The 16,270-nt window shown below is 41.8% G+C and overlaps 1 protein-coding gene across 1 annotated transcript; it reads right to left on the minus strand.

Moving 5' to 3' along the window:
• Positions 1 to 1,871: 1,871 nt before the first annotated feature.
• On the minus strand, positions 1,872 to 15,950 carry LOC123253737 (zinc finger protein 501-like). The gene is made up of 3 exons (XM_044682882.1): positions 15,918 to 15,950; positions 15,419 to 15,545; positions 1,872 to 3,199 (listed from the first exon to the last, which is right to left on the minus strand). Exons 1-3 carry the CDS (start codon positions 15,948 to 15,950, stop codon positions 1,980 to 1,982), a joined length of 1,380 nt encoding a protein of 459 aa, XP_044538817.1. The 3' UTR covers positions 1,872 to 1,979.
• Between the last annotated feature and the right edge of the window lie 320 nt (positions 15,951 to 16,270).

Below are 16,270 nucleotides of genomic sequence, written 5' to 3' on the forward strand. Positions count from 1 at the left end.
AAAGAGAATCCGTCACCCAGACAATGCCCTTCCGCTGTGGGGTAGCTTTTCCTTACATTAAGGCTAAATCTGCCCATCCGTTCCCCCTAGTTCTGTTCCTTAAGGCAAGGCAAAACAAGTGAAATCCTCTTTCACATGATAACCCTTTGAATATGTGACAAGTTTTCCATGCTCCCCGCCCCCAATTCTTTTTCTCAGGCTAAAAATCCACACTAAGTGCATTCCCTAGTCCTCTTGTCATCCTGGTCGCGCTCTCAGCTAGACATAGTCCTCTATGTAGTAACAAGTGGTAGTTTCAGAGGTAGACAGGGGCCAGATTATCGATGGCATTTTATGACAGGCCATGAGGTCTGGATTTATTCAGTGTGGAACTGAGCAGAACCACATCAGTTTGGAAGTATGGAGACACAGAGTTGGATTGGATAAAGGAGGAAATTAGGAGTACAAATTGTATCACAAAGATAGTCAGCAACTACTACAGCTCATATTACTCTAGTAAACCAGACAGGTTCCAATCCCAGGGTTCAGTGAGAGCTCAATGGCAAGAATGTGAAAAGGAGATGGGGATGTGATCTGGGTTTTGATGTCAAAAGATCGCTCTACTGCAAACATGAGTAACATGGAAATGGGTTTTGAACGATATATGGATAACCCAGTGGAACTGCTTGTCAGCTTTGGGAGGGGAGAAGGGGGGGCAGGAAAAATCATGAATCATGTAACCATGGAAAAATATTCTTAAAAAAAAAAATCAAAACGTGAAAAGAGCTCTAGTATTACAGACTCATAGATTTAAAAGGGGAAGAGGCCTCAGAAGCCATCTAGGCCAAGTAAGGCTCCAGAGCTACAGGAATTTACTCAAGGTCACACAAGTTGCCAGGATTTGAACTCATATTCTTCTGAATCTAAATTCTGCTAATCTCATTGCATGATAGAAGGTTCTTGGAGGGTACACTCAAGTTAAATACCCCCTTAGTCTGCAGGCATCATCCCCAAACCTTGGCTCCTGATTCTCCTTGCTCCTACACCTTTCATCCTCGGATTCCTCCAGAAAATGAAAGGGGAGGTCTAGTCAAGCCTTCTTTCCTCTCAAGCCAAGTCTAGTAGAAAGCACGAAGAGATGTAGGCTTGACTCCTGATTGATACTAGCTATGTAACGGTAGACAAATCATGTCCTCTCTGGGTCTTTTTGCAAAATTGAGTGTTAACAACTCTCAGACCTACCACACAGGGCTGTTGGGAAATTCAAGAGATAATGTATGTCAAAGTGCTCAAAGTATTACAGAACTGGTGGCTTTTTACTAGAGAAAAGTAAATTGCTACTTTTCCTGTCCTTGGACTAAAGCAAACTCAACATCATCTTCTTTTCCGGTCCCCATCCACTTTGAAGCTCTAGCTCAATCTCAACTTTCTCCTGATAGTTTGTCTGTCTCCAAAATAACCTTGGACATCACCAGCTCAGTAGATCTAGTGTGGGCTTCTCTAGACAGCCTGAATGAAGCATTTGTGTTTGGGAGTAACCAGAAATAAAGTTGGGTGGGTAGGGTGGGATTGGCTAGGTGGTGGCCCAGGGGGATCCAGTGCCACATGTGAGTTCTAGAAGACATGATCAAAGCGATGACTTGGCAAAATTAATCCAAAAGCCTTAGGCGGGAGGTTTTTAAAAAGAACAAAATAAAAAGAAAAGCCTGGAGGCAGAATGAGTTAATAGGTAACTGCATTAAATCCAGGCTTGTGATAGCTTCCAATGGCCTCAACTATAGTATGGCAGTAGCAAGGGCTGAATCTGAACTGCCATCATCAAAGGCCAATCAGCAACGTTAACACTGGTTTTGGTGTAAAACAAAGTAAATCATTGCTACACAAGCTCACCTTCAATATTTTTATAATACTATGTGGAGTCTAGCCAGTGTGAATTTTCTGGGGCTTGAAAAGCTGCAAGAGTGATTGAAGCTTTCCTAATATTGATTAGGCCCACACTATTACTCTTTAGTGTGAATTTTCTCATGTGAAATAAGCTCAGAGCTCTGTTTGAAGGCTTTCTCATGTTCATCATACTTATAAGGTTTCTCTCCAAAATGAATTCTTTTATGTAAAATGAGCTCTGAGCTCCATCTGAAGGCTTTTCCGCATTCATTACATTTACAGGGCTTCTCTCCCCTATGAATTCTCTGATGTACAATAAGGTTGGAGGTCTGGCTGAAGGCTTTCCCACATTCATTGCATTCATAGGGCTTTTCTCCAGTATGAACTCTCTGATGGGTAATAAAATGTGAGCGCAGTCTGAACGCTTTCCCACATTCATTACATTTATATGGTTTCTCTCCACTGTGAATTCCCTGATGTATAATAAGGTTTGAGATCTGAGTAAAAGCTTTCCCACATTCATTACATTCATAGGGCTTCTCTCCACTATGAATTCTCTGATGTTGAATAAGCTGTGTGGTGCCCTTGAAGATTTTGCCACATTCATTACACTTATAGGGTTTCTCCCCACTATGAATTCTCTGATGAAGAATAAAGGTTGAAATCTTGTTGAAGGCTTTTCCACAATCACTACACTTATAAGGTTCCTCTCCGCTATGAATTCTCTGATGTCGAATAAGGTGTGAAGCACACCTAAAGTTCTTTTCACATTCATTGCATTTATAAGGTTTCTCTCCAGTATGAATTCTCTGATGGCCGATGAGGGATGAGATCTGACTGAAGGCTTTCCCACAGTCATTGCACTTATAGGGTTTCTCTCCGCTATGGATCCTCTGGTGCTGAATGAGGTGTGCGGTCTCTTTGAAGGCTTTCCCACATTCATTACATTTGTAGGGTTTCTCTCCACTATGGATTCTCTGATGCTGCTTCAGGCCTGACCTTGCTGTGAAGGCCCTGCCACATTCATTACATTCATAAGGTTTCTCTCCACTATGGATCCTCTGGTGTACAATAAGGTTGGAGGTCTGACTGAAGGCTTTCCCACATTCGTTACATTTATAGGGTTTCTCTCCACTATGAAATCTTTGATGGACAATAAGATAGGAGGTCTTACTAAAAGCGTTCCCACATTCATTACATTCATAACGCTTTACCCTGCTATGGATTCTCTGTCTTACAGACTCAGGATTCAGGCTAAAGTTGTGATTATATTCATCATGTCTCTGAGCTCTTCCTCCTGGAGAAGCTCCTTCATATGGAACAGGGAAATCCTGCACTGTGAGTCCCACATGTAAAGGGAAGCTCAGACCACAATTTCTCCTGTAATTACTATAGTCATGGCCTCTCTGCTCTATAGAGACTTGGTTGGGGTTTATACCCATAAGGCTGAAATCTCTCTCCTGGGATAGGGAACAACTCCCTGGCTCACTGGGCTGCCTTTCTAGCCTGTTTGCACATGCAGAAACATCTCCAAAGTCAAACCCCTGAGGAATGGCCCATGGGAATCCTGCCAATAAAGTCCATTGTGATGCAACTTCTTCAGACATTTCTGGCTTTGGGATTGGCTCCTCCTCATTCTCCATCTTAATGCCATCACCTGCAATGACCAATGAAAAAAAGATCAACACAAAACAAATGCCACCTGTTCCCTATGCAGAAACAAAATACTCTAATCTCAAACCAAGGGAGAATATAGGAACCAGAGGCAAGAAGTGAAGGGAAGAAGACTGATGAATACAAGGGAGAAGGGGCCATAGGATGGAAGTAGATAGGTGGGCAGACTTAGAACAAGAAAGGCTTTAGTTTAAGACCTGCCTCACATGTGTATTAGCATGCTCAAAAGTCATTTAACTTCTTTTTTTAATTTAAAAAAAAATTTTTTTTATTTTAAACCCTTAACTTCTGTGCATTGACTCATAGGTGGAAGAGTGGTAAGGGTAGGCAATGGGGGTCAAGCGACTTGCCCAGGGTCACACAGCTGGGAAGTGTCTAAGGCAGGATTTGAACCTAGGACCTCCCGTCTCTAGGCCTGGCTCTCAATCCACTGAGCTACCCAGCTGCCCCCTATTTAACTGCTTTTTAAAAATTATTTTGTTTCCATGTTATTCATTTTTGTAAGTGAATAATCTTATAAAACCAAAACCCCAAATCATATACCCAAATAAACAAGTGATAAATCATGTTTTTATCTGAAGTCATTTAATTTCTTAATGCCCCACACAACTCTCAGAAATGATAAAATACAAATGAGATCTACACTGGAGGAAAGAGTTGCTATATTGAGAGTTCCACGAATCAGTGAAATCAATGGCCCAAATCAAAACAAAACCAAAAAGGAGCAAGAAACAGTGAGTACAAAGCTTGTATAGAATGAGGAGTGGTTCCAACTGACAGAGGAGGGGAAGTTAAACAAAAAATAGCCAAGGTATAGGGACCTTTCAAATCACTGCTGCTGCTGCTGCTGCCTCATCTCCCCTTATTGTCTCCCCACCCCACAGGACCTATTTCCTTTGCCCAAGCTCACAAATCTTCCCCTCCAATGAACCTGCAAAACAGGGATTTTACATTTATATTGGCTACTTCACAGGGCTATTGTAAGGAAAGCATTTTGTAAATTCTAAATTGTGATGTAAATATTATCCACAAAAATTCTATGTAGATGCCAGTGATAGGCTATGCCCACCTTCTGAGAACTAATGCAGCTGAGTGTGGAGAAGCTCATTACCAGTGAGGTTAGCTGCCAGATGAACTTCTGGAAACATCATCTTGACAAAGGAAAGCCAAACTGGCCACCATAATTATGAGGCACCGAGATGGTAGAAGAGTGGAAGAAAAGGGGGAAGAAGGTGCTAAGAACCATATTTCAGAGCCCACTTATAGACATTTAATTTAGCAAGTGGTACACTAAAGAGAAAGATATTGATTCTAATGATGAAAATTTCCCAAAGAAATTTAAATTATGTAAATAAGCTGTCATCAAAAGGCAAAAACAGCTTAGAAATAGCAGTTTCCAGCTAATTATCTCCTTCAGCCAAAGCCACCACTAGTTTAGAATTGAAAAACAAAAAAAATCCACAAAAACATTGCAAAGAATAAGGAAGATTAAGAGCAATATATCTTTACAAAACCAAAAAAAAGCAGTAGCTAGGAAAATACAGCTGCAAGCAGAGTTTGACGTGACACTCAAGCCAGAGCCTTAGTTTCCTTACCTATAAAATAGCAGGGAGAAAGAGTTGGGCTTGGCATCTGAGGTCTCTTTTAGCTTTAAGTCTATGGGCCTATGAGATGTGGCCATAGCTACAGAGGACATCCGGCCTGGAGACCAATAAAAGAATGACTCTCTTTTTGTGTGGCAAAGTCCCCCAGAAGCTCCTGTTCATGGAAGACACTGTGCTAACTCATTGACCTCTGGAACATTTCAGCATCTCCTGAGCTTGTCATCACTGCTCAAAATGGGGGTGTGGCCTTGACTATGAACAAAGGAAAACCCAAATGGATGGAGAATGCCTACTTTTTTACTATGATATGCAGTATAATAGAGAGCCCAAAAAGCTGATCCCAGAATTGAATAATGAGGAAGAAAGCAAGCTGTACTGCCTTGGAGAAACAGCAACATTTTAAGGAAACCCAGTTTCTCCATAAGACAAAGATCCATCTTTTTGCTGCATGGCTAAAGCATAGAATACAGTTGAGATCACCCATAGGGCAGTAGAGAGACACTGGATGGGAATTAGCTGACAATAATACACTACCAACCAAGAATTATAATAGAAACAGTATAAAGCAGGGGTCGGCAACCTTTTTGGCCGTGAGAGCCATAAACGCCACATTTTTTAAAATGTCATTTCGCGAGAGCCGTGCAGTGCTCACAGTGCCGCTCCTGTAACAGCGCCTAAAAAAAAATGGACTTTATGGCTCCTGCAGAAAGAGCGATATCTGGCCTTCAAAAGAGCCAGATATGGCTCAAGAGCCATACGTTGCCGACCCCTGGTATAAAGGATGCCATCAGAGAAGTATATGATCAGAAAAGGTGGCAAGAGCAAGGCATAATCAATATATACTTGGCTTGTTCCATTGGCTTCCATAAAATGTCAAGAGAACCATAAAGAAGGCCTTACTTAGCATGTTGCATGAAACCTAGGTGGAGTATTTACAAGAGGATATGAAGGGGGGCAGCTGGGTAGCTCAGTGGATCGATTCAGGCCTAGAGACGGGAGGACCTAGATTCAAAGCCGGCCTCAGACACTTCCCAGCTGTGTGACCCTGGGCAAGTCACTTGACCCCCATGGCCTTACCACTCTTCCACCAAGGAGCCAATACACAGAAGTTAAGGGTTTTAAAAAAAAAAAGAGGATATGAAGAAGTCACACAGGATGGGGTACAATCTGCTTCCATGGAGGAATACCTACATTTGATCAGAAATCAGATATTTCTGGCCAGTGGATAAGAGAGGTGTGTGTGTGTGTGTGTGTGTGTGTGTGTGTGTGTGTGTGTATTTTTAAACCCTTGTCTTCCATCTTAGAATCATTGCTGTGTACTGATTCCAAGACAGAAGAGCAGTATGAACTAGGCATTGGGGGTGTTAAGTGACTTGCCCAGGGTCACACAGGGTCACACCAATACACCTTACTGTGTATTGGTTCCAAATCAGAAGAGTGGCAAAGGATAGGCAATGGAGGTTCAGTGACTTGCCCAGGGTCACACAGCTAGGAAGTATCTCTGGCCAGATTTGAACCTAGTACCTCCTGTCTCTAGGCCTGGCTCTTGATCCACTGAACTACCCAGCTGCCCCCTTTTACCAGGTTTTAAATCAATATCATATTTGTCTCCCCAAGAGTAATGAGGTAGCATCCCATCTTTCTCTACATTTATGAATAATCTGAAATGAGAATTATTTGATCTTGGAACATTCAGGAATGATTGAATCCGGACCAGGTAATTTTCTGTGAACAATGCTTTGGTGACTCTTCTATTTTTCCTTGGAGATTAATAACTGGAATGCGTAATTTCCTCTTGTAACATCAATTAACCTTATATTTCTGTAGATAGTCATCTATTTCCTTTGAATTCTCTCAGGTCAGAACATAACTCCATGGAGTATTCTCTAATAACATCCTTAATTTCTTTTGTGTCCTTGCAACATCTTATCTCTTTTGCTTTTTATTTTGGCTAATCTGGATTTTTTCTCACCTTTTAAAAACTTAATTTGCAGGGGGCAGCTGGGTAGCTCAGGGGATTGAGAGCCAGGCCTAGAGGCAGGAGGTCCCAGGTTCAAATCTGGCCTCAGACACTTCCTGGCTGTGTGACCCTTGGCAAGTCGCTTGACTCCCATTGCCCACCCTTACCACTCTTCTGCCTTGGAGCCAATACACAGTACTGACTCCAAGACGGAAGGTGAGGTCTTAAAAATAAAAAAAAAAATTAAAAAATAAAAACTTAATTTGCAAACAGATGTCAATTTATTGTTCTTTAAAAAAATACTCAAGTTTAACAATTGATTCAATTGTTCTCCTCTCTTAATTTCCCTTCTTAACTTCATAATCATTTTCTTCTTTTAGAAAAGATCAAAAGTGCTTTGCAAGTACAAGTTTAATTCATCTATTTTCTTCTTTTTTCTTATTAAGGTTGCATCCAGTGATATGCATTGCATTGGCTTCTACCAGAGACTAGGTCCATGCCATAGATTTCAATGTTTTATTTCTGTTGTCATTTGTCTTTTAAACATACTGATAACATTCTTCTTTTTTTTTTTTTTTTTTTTTTTTTTTATATATTTTAAACCCTTAACTTCTGTGTATTGACTTATAGGTGGAAGATTGGTAAGGGTAGGCAATGGGGGTCAAGGTCAAGTGACTTGCCCAGGGTCACACAGCTGGGAAGTGTCTGAGGCTGGATTTGAACCTAGGACCTCCTGTCTCTAGGCTTGGCTCTCAATCCACTGAGCTACCCAGCTGCCCCCTGATAACATTCTTCTAGTTTCTTCTTTAATCCAATCATTGCTGAATAGGTTTCCCTCCCTTTCCATGTAGTTTTTAGAACTATTTCTCATGTTATTGCTACTTAATTCTAATTTTATTGAATTATGAGATGAAGTTCATACTTGTTTATACCATATCTGAAATAAAGTGGAAATCATTTCTGCCTTTGTCCATCTCTGCAGGCTTCTTTGGGCCATGGTGGATTGTGGGGTATTTGAAAAGAATGGAAAGCTAGTGGTGTAAATGGAAATTACTAGTTTCTACAGAATCTTTTTTTTTTTTTTTTAAATCTGGCCTCACACTTCCTAACTGTGTGATGGTGGGTAAGTCACTTAATCCCCACTGCCTAGCTCTTACTGCTCTTCTGCCTTAGAACCAATATTGGTTCTAAGGCAGAAGGTAAGGGTTTAAAAAAAAAATTGGGGGGGTGGGTAGGTGTTGAGCTGTGTGTAATAGAAATGGTTGTCTTTGTTTTGGTGTTTTAAGTTCAGATTTTTTAAAAATAAAAAGCAAACCAAAAAAAAAAAAAAAAGGAAAGAAGAATGTGTATTCCTACTGTTCCTCCCACTTAGTTCTCTCCATTCCAATTTATTGAATCAGCAGTTATAAAGCTGTTAATTTTTTATTATTCAGTTTCATTTGATTCTATAACGTGTTTTTTAAATTCTGAAAGTCCTCTACTATTGTTCATTCTTTCCAATTAGTCTTCATGAATTTTTACCATTGAATTGCATATAAATTGACATGTTCTGATTATATTATTCCTTTTTCCTTACCCTATTATATAATGTCCTTAATTTGCTTTCCTAATTGAAATTTCCCAGTAGAGAAAACTTTAAAGCACTAAATATTATTTTTGTTGTTGTTGTTCTTATTTGAGCTAGGGTTCCCTCTTACTTGGCCTCAGGCTCCATATTTCCAGCTGTCCACGGGACATTTCCACTTTTTGTCATCTCATCAAATTTCCTAAAAAGGACTGAAGTCATCAGAGGACTTTCAAGATTGTTTAGTCCAATTCTTATATTTCCAGATGAAGGAACTTGAAGCACAGGAAGCTTAAAGGACTAATCCAGTCAATAAGAGAAGCTACAGCCCAAATGGAGGTCTCTGGCCTTCACACTGTAAATATACCAGGCTGCCAATACTTCAAACTTCCCCTGAAAAACAGGTGTCTTTTTCCAATAATGTCCGCTCCTCTGCCACAGGCCCTCTTTAGAACTAAAGGAACTCATTCTTCTAGGCAGAAAGTGGAACCATTTCTGTCCTTTCCCTTCCCTGCCATTCTCCCCCCAACCCCACCCCTCTCTATCTCTCCCTCCCACTTTCTCCCCTCCCCCCCAAATTCCACCTCCTTCTAATTGTCAAGCCTATTCTTCTCACCTTGTTCCACAGGGCCCTTATCTCTGGTCAGGTCCTATTTATGCTCACTCAGATGACTACAGTCTCCTTTTCTCCTGGCCTCCAGGCTTTCCCTGCATCAAAGTACTCTGCATACTATGGGGCAGGCCAAGTCAATTCATCTTCCTTACTCAATATACTCCAGTGGGTCCCTTCTGCCTCTGGGAGCAAAGACATGCTGCTTGTCATTCCGAGCCCTTCATAACCCAGCCTCCTCCTACCTTTCCAGTCTCCTTACACCAGTGATGGACAACCTTTTGAGCTTGATGAGTCAAAATTTGCCAAAACCCCCCCAAAAAACGAGCCTAACTCAGGAGGTGCGCCACTTCGAGAAAAAAACAAACCATAATGTTGCGATATTTATAGTTTAAATAACAAAAATGTATAACTGTAACATATGACTGTATTTAATAAACCAAAATAAGTAAATGAATATAGGTAGGATTGTCACCTATAGTGCACAGAGTGTCTATACTACACTACAGCAAATGCTTCATCCTCAGCATGTGGCTGCGTGTCATCAAAAATGGCTACACGTGTCAGTGCTGGCACGCGTGTCATAGGTTTGCCATCATCACCTTACACCTTACTCCTAGCCATGCACCTCTCATTCCAGCGACCGTGACCTCCTGGCTGTTTTACAAACAAGACCCTCCATCTCTCAGCTCCAGGTATTCTTTTTGACTGACCTCCATAACTAGAATGCTCTCCCTCCTCCACTGACTACTGACATCCCTGGCTTCCTTTAAGTCTCACTTCTACAGGAAGCTTTTCTCAAACTCTCTTAATTCTAGTGCCTTCCCTCTGTTCATTATCTTCTGTTTAGCCTATATATAGCTTATTCTATATATCTGTTCATGTGCTATGTTCCCCATTAGACTGTAAACTCCTTGAGAGGCTACCAAACATACAACAGGTCTATACTAGCTAAGATACTAGAACCAAACGTGACTAATCAGTTTGATTAATAAGACTAATAGAGCCTACAAAATTGGACCTTGATGTACCCTCATTTGCCACTAATCTCGCAACCAAACTTATTTGTCCAATCAGGCTGGTCTCACAACTGTCACCCCAACAAGCTATGCTCATCCTTACCTCTTCCTCTATTTGTCTTCCTAGACATTCCCACCTCCCCTGTCTTTTGCTGGTGAAGTTGAGTTTTTTTGTGCCTGAGTAGAAGCCCTTTTGTTTATCCCTACTCAATTTCATCTTAGTAAATTTAGCCCAGTTCTGTGACCCTCCTCATATTGTGTCATCTTCAGACTTGATGAGTATGCCTTTTATTGCCTTTATCCTAATCACTGATTAAAACATTCAACACAAATCCCTGGGGCACTGTGAAAAAGACCTCCTGCCCCACTGACAACCATCCTTCTGAATGCATCTCACTGAATGACCATCTGGTTCACGCTTACTCCCTCCTCTCCAACCCTATTTCTACCCACTTGAAAATGCCCCATTTCCTCTATAAAGTCTTCTCTAAGACGATCCCTAACTCAGAAGTACATATCCAGTGCACTCTCAGATCTGACTATGATGGAACTCTACTGAAAAACTCATCAGTGGATTTACTAAGGTTCATATTCATAATTCTTGGCCTTAAAGTCCCTCTACAATTTAGCACCAAACTCTTCCCTACTATGACAGTCCCCCATACAGGTCTCATATACAGGTTTGGAAGCTCCTTCTTCCTACGTCTCTACTTGCTCATCTTCCCATAGATCTATCCTCAAATGCCAAAAACCAGCAAGAATTGAGAATAGTCATGGTGTGTATGGATGACTAAGATGAGCACCCAAACAAGTTGGAATAAGCAGTCCAAGGGAAGAGCAGCAGATAATGGTGGAAGAGTAATGGCGAGCCATTACCATTCAGGTCCTGAAAGTACTCCAACAGTACCCCCCAAAGTGCTCCACACAGAACAAAAGTCAATACTAGTGATACCAGTGGTGAGATTAGGTACCATCTGCATAGCATCTGATGGCTTATATCAAGTTTTTAAGGTTATTCCATTTGCTTCACTCTGTAGTCTTATGGGATAAGCACTACCAAGGAGAATTATACCCATTCTATAGTTAAGGAAATTGAGGCCTGGAGAGGCCAGCTGACTTAAATTCACCCAACTAAGATGTGGCAGTGCAGAGATTTCGATGCCAAATGTGCTGATGCCATAATCGTTCCGCTACCTCCCAGTTGCCTCACTAAAGGGTGTTTAATAAATGCCTGCTGGAACTGGGAGAACATTGTACACAATAACAGCAATATTGGACAATGATTACCTGTGAAAACTTAGCTATTTTCAGCAATGCAATGATCTGGGACAATTCTGATATAGACTTATGACAGGGAAGGCTATCTACCTCCAGAGAAAGAACTGTTGGAGTCGTCTTTTACATCAGTGTATTTACGTTTTTATTATGTATGAGTTTGTTCTTACAACAATGACCAATGTGGAAGTGTGTTTTACATGACAGTAAAAATAAAATTTTTTAAAATGCCTGCTGAACTTGCTTAACACAGAGACTGGCATACAGTAAGTGCTAGAGAAATGTTAGCTGCGATTGTTATTATGCTTGGCAAATATCTAGCAAGAGAAGTAATGCTTCCAAAGAGTCACCTGACTTCATCAAGAATAGGTCATGTCAGACTAACCCTATTTCCTTTTTTGCCAGGATTATTAAATTAGTAGATGAAGGGAATGATGTGGATACAATTTACCTAGATTTGAGCACCACTGGAGAAGGCAGAGAAGAGTGAACCAGATGGTCATTCAGTGAGATGCATTCAGAAGGATGGTTGTCAGTGGGGCAGGAGGTCTTTTTCACAGTGCCCCAGGGATTTGTGTTGAATGTTTTAATCAGTGATTAGGATAAAGGCAATAAAAGGCATACTCATCAAGTCTGAAGATGACACAATATGAGGAGGGTCACAGAACTGGGCTAAATTTACTAAGATGAAATTGAGAAGGGATAAACATAAGGTCTTCTACTCAGGTACAAAAAAACTCAACTTCACCAGCAAAAGACAGGGGAGATGTAATTAGGCAGAAGTTTGTCCTTGACTCAAAACCACCTTGAAGTTTCAATGGACTGCAAGCTGAATGTGTCAAGATGTGACAGTCACAAAAGCTAATGCAGCCTGGTGCTGCCTGCAGAGGCCCAGAGGTTCTAGAATCAGGCAGATGATGGTCCCACTACTATACCCTCATATAGAGTACTGAGATCAGTTGTGGGCACCAGGCTGAAGAAGGCTGAAGACTGTTCAAAAGGGAGAACCTGCTGGTGAAAGGCCTTGAGAACACAGGCTTGAGTGTTTGTCCAGTTGATATCACACGTCAAAACAAAACATATCAATAAAAACTTAAAAAAAAAAATCTGATCCAAAATTTCCAAAACCACTTAACTGGGCCTGCCTGAAGTACCCCATGGTAAGGTAGATCATAAACTTTCGAGGAGTAAGAGAAGGATGCTTGATAGTTTGGGAGGGGAGGGCTAGCAATCAGGGATGGGGAAAAAGTCTAAGGCTCTAACACCCAGATGCTGAGCAAGACCAAAGTTCCTTCTAGACAGTTCCCATTCACCTGGCATTGCTCCCCGACTCACCTGCCCAAGTTGCCTGGTCCTCTCCAGGTTCTACACCTTGAAGAGCTGTGATCCATGGCATTTGCCCTTGTTCCAGCTTGGAAATGACATCAGGCTTGGAAATGGGAACCCCTGCTCCGAAGGAAAGGAAGACAGACATGACGATTTGGGCTTAGGACACCGAACTCTCCCTTCTCTCCAAGCATGAGTCCACAGTGAGTAGGGAGTAAAAAGGAAAAACCCACTGATGTTCCAATGAGGAAGGGTTGGAGAACCATCCAAAAGGCACCTGAGTGTGACATGCAAATGGTAAAACTGAGAGGGGGTCAGTACTGGATCTAGAGGTTGGGCTGGGCACAGAACACTTTGATGCATCTGCCTCTGATCTTCTCTGAGAAAGTAAACGGGCCAGGGATCAGCATAAGGGTACTGGGAATAGGAAAAATTGTCTGGAAGGAAACTGGGAGGCTGGGGACAGTCATCAGGGTTAGCTGCCAACTTCAGCCCCTACAAAGACCAAACCCATCATCTGGTAGCAGGACCCACAGGGTTGGGAACCTACAAATTTTGGGCTCCACTGAGGTTAGCCTGATGGCTTTTCAGAGTCAAAAGTGATCGAAGGGAGAAAAGACCATGTGGCACATCCTCTTGGTCTTAAAAGGTAAGCATGGAAACACATCATTTCTGGGACTCTTAGACTTTATCTATCGGGACACTCCTTCCGCCAACACAGACTACCCCTTCCACACTTTTGGGCTTCTAGAACTGCTAGGGACAAAATAGATTAATCATAGAGCAATTGATTTCCTCCCAATTTAGCTAGGCTGGCCTCTGGAGGCCAGATAGGTTCTGCCCCTGAGCCTCTACTCAAAGCCTTTCCAGAGAAGTAGGAACTTCTTGAGTTTATTCTCCAGTGGCTAAGCCTTCCTTAGAGAACCTTGGTCACTTCCATGCCACAAGGCAGCACTGGAATAGGGTTTTAATGGAGGTTGAAGACCAATATAATATTGAAAATGACAAAGGGTACAGAGTTAATATAGAAGATTTCATTTTTAGCTAAAACCACAAACTTCCACTAAAAAGTTTAGAGGTGGGGCAGCAAGGTGGCTCAGTGGATAGAAAGCCATGCCTGGAGATGGGAGGTCCTGGGTTCAAATGCAGCCTCAGACACTTCCTAGCTGTGTGGCCCTGGGCAAGTCACTTAATCCCAAAGCGGTTAGCCCTTACTGCTCTTCTGCCTCAGAAAAAATACTTAGTATCTAGGGAATTACTAATAAGAAAAAATGTTTTTCATATTATCAATTTTATTTTGCATATTGTATTTTATGAGTTATTTTGTGGTTACTGTGTTAGAAAAGCGCATTGTATACAAATCAATGCCTTGTTATAAAGAATTTGTACAGAAAAAAAAATACTTAGTATCAATTCTAAGACAAAAGGTAAGAGTTAAAAAAAAAAAGTTTAAAGGAGACATGGTAGATAGAGAGCTGGACTTAAGAGTGAGGAAGATGAATTTGAACTGATATATAAGTGACCCTGGGCAAGTCGCTTAACCTGCAAAAATGGAGATGATAATAGCACCTACCACAGAGGGCTATTGTGTGAGGACCAAAGGAGATAATATGTAAAATGCACTGTGGACTTAAAAGAGTTATTAATATGGTCACTGTTTTCTTTCTTTTCATTTCAGATGTACTAATTTTTGTTGTAGGGGGGAAATAATTAATTTTATATAATCGAATGCATCTGATTTTGTCTCCTGAAAATTTGATTTATCAAACTGCTAAAACTTTTCCTCTCCAGAACCAGGAAATAACATTTTTTTAAAGACTATAAATGACTTTGAAAAAATATTTTGATCACGGATCCATTTGGAACTGATGAGCATATGGCATGAGAAGTCTGTCTAAGGCCACATGTTGCTGTTCTGCTTTTGTTTTCTGGAGCTTTCAGCTTCTTCCCTAATGTTTTGTAATCTAGGATTTGTCAAACAGGAGTCAATTATAGACTTTTCCTTCTGATTTTGGATGATTCATTCTGTTTAATTGATCTTTTGAAAAACCCCAAGAGCAGACAACTTGCTTTACAGTATAAACTGAGGTAACTGATGCTTTTTTTGCCAAGGGCTTTATATCTATTAATAATCATTTGAGACTCAGACCCACCCAGGGAAGGAGATTCTACATGGATTATCTCCATTTTATAGATGAGGGGACTGAGGCTCCACCACATTAAGTGATTTGTCCGTTTGGGCTACATGTGTGAGGAGTGTCAGAGAGAAGGCTGGGAGCCAAGTCTACCCAACTCCAAGCCCAACACCCTATCCATTGCTCTGCTGCCTCTCTCAGGGCCTGCAGAATTCCGTGTGCTCTTTCTGGTAGTTGCTCTTCTTTCAAACGCAAACAATATTGGTCTTGGCAGCACTGTGTAACAAGTCAGTGGTATGGAAATGTCAACTGCCTTCTTGTCTTCACTGCTATTAACCAATCTGGAAGCCCAGAATAGCTTCTGAGTCAGGAAAGAGGCAGCCCTTACCGAGAGAGGTGACATTCACGTAATTCTCCAGCATCACGTCCCGGTAGAGGGTCCTCTGGGCAGGGTGTAATCGATCCCATTCCTCCTCAGTGAAATACACTGCCACATCCTCAAATGTCACCAACTCCTAAAACAGCAAAGACAACCCCCACCATGACCCCACCGAAAGGGCAAAGGCAGGGCATTAGAGACCAGAGGGGGATATGCAGCTGAGTGGATGGGTGGCAGCACTGAGTCGTGTCGGGAAAGGCAACAGAGGCAGAAGAGGCCCGAGCCTTCTAGTCTGTCTCTGCCGTGCTTCTGCTCTGAGGATCTCAGACAGGTCATTCATGAGTCTGGACTTCAGATGCAAAATGGAGATAAACCATGGGGGGAAAAACCCATTCCCCAAACAATGGTTACAAGGGTGCTGCCTAGAGAGAGAGAGAGGAACGGAAAGGACACAAGAGGCTGAGGCAAACTAGAAATGTGAGCAAGGGCAGAGGAAGCCACAATTCACCTGAGACCTGAAGGTCAGGAATGGAGCTGCCATGGCTTTTCCTCTTCAGCCCTCTTGGGCAGGGTGGGAAAGAAAACTGCAACTGTGGGAAGACAAGAGTCAAGTTAGATCAGCCCAGCTCTATGGTTCTCCCAGGGAGCTCTGGATTCTCTATCTACCACCAAAAGATTCTGGGAAGCCAAAGAAGAACCCCTTCCAGCACTCCTTACCTACTCTGACTTAACTATCCATGGAGAGTTACTACTGAATGCCTAGTGTACCCATGACATTCTTCTAGTGGGAAACAAGAAAGCAGAAAACCACTCGGAGCCACTGGAGAGGGTATCATCAAGTACTCCTTTCCCAGGGAGTCA

The sequence above is a fragment of the Gracilinanus agilis genome, chromosome X (assembly GCF_016433145.1).
Source record: "Gracilinanus agilis isolate LMUSP501 chromosome X, AgileGrace, whole genome shotgun sequence".
NCBI lineage: Eukaryota > Metazoa > Chordata > Mammalia > Didelphimorphia > Didelphidae > Gracilinanus > Gracilinanus agilis.

What these genes read in the sequence shown, in the direction of transcription:
- LOC123253737 (XM_044682882.1), bottom strand. Translation starts at nt 15,950, where the DNA reads ATGGCAGCTCCATTCCTGACCTTCAGGTCTCAG. An exon ending in TCCTGACCTTCAGGTCTCAG is followed by an intron (nt 15,546 to 15,917) that starts GTGAATTGTGGC and finishes TTGCTGTTTTAG; the next exon opens with GAGTTGGTGACATTTGAGGA. An exon ending in CGTGAATGTCACCTCTCTCG is followed by an intron (nt 3,200 to 15,418) that starts GTAAGGGCTGCC and finishes TGGGACTCACAG; the next exon opens with TGCAGGATTTCCCTGTTCCA.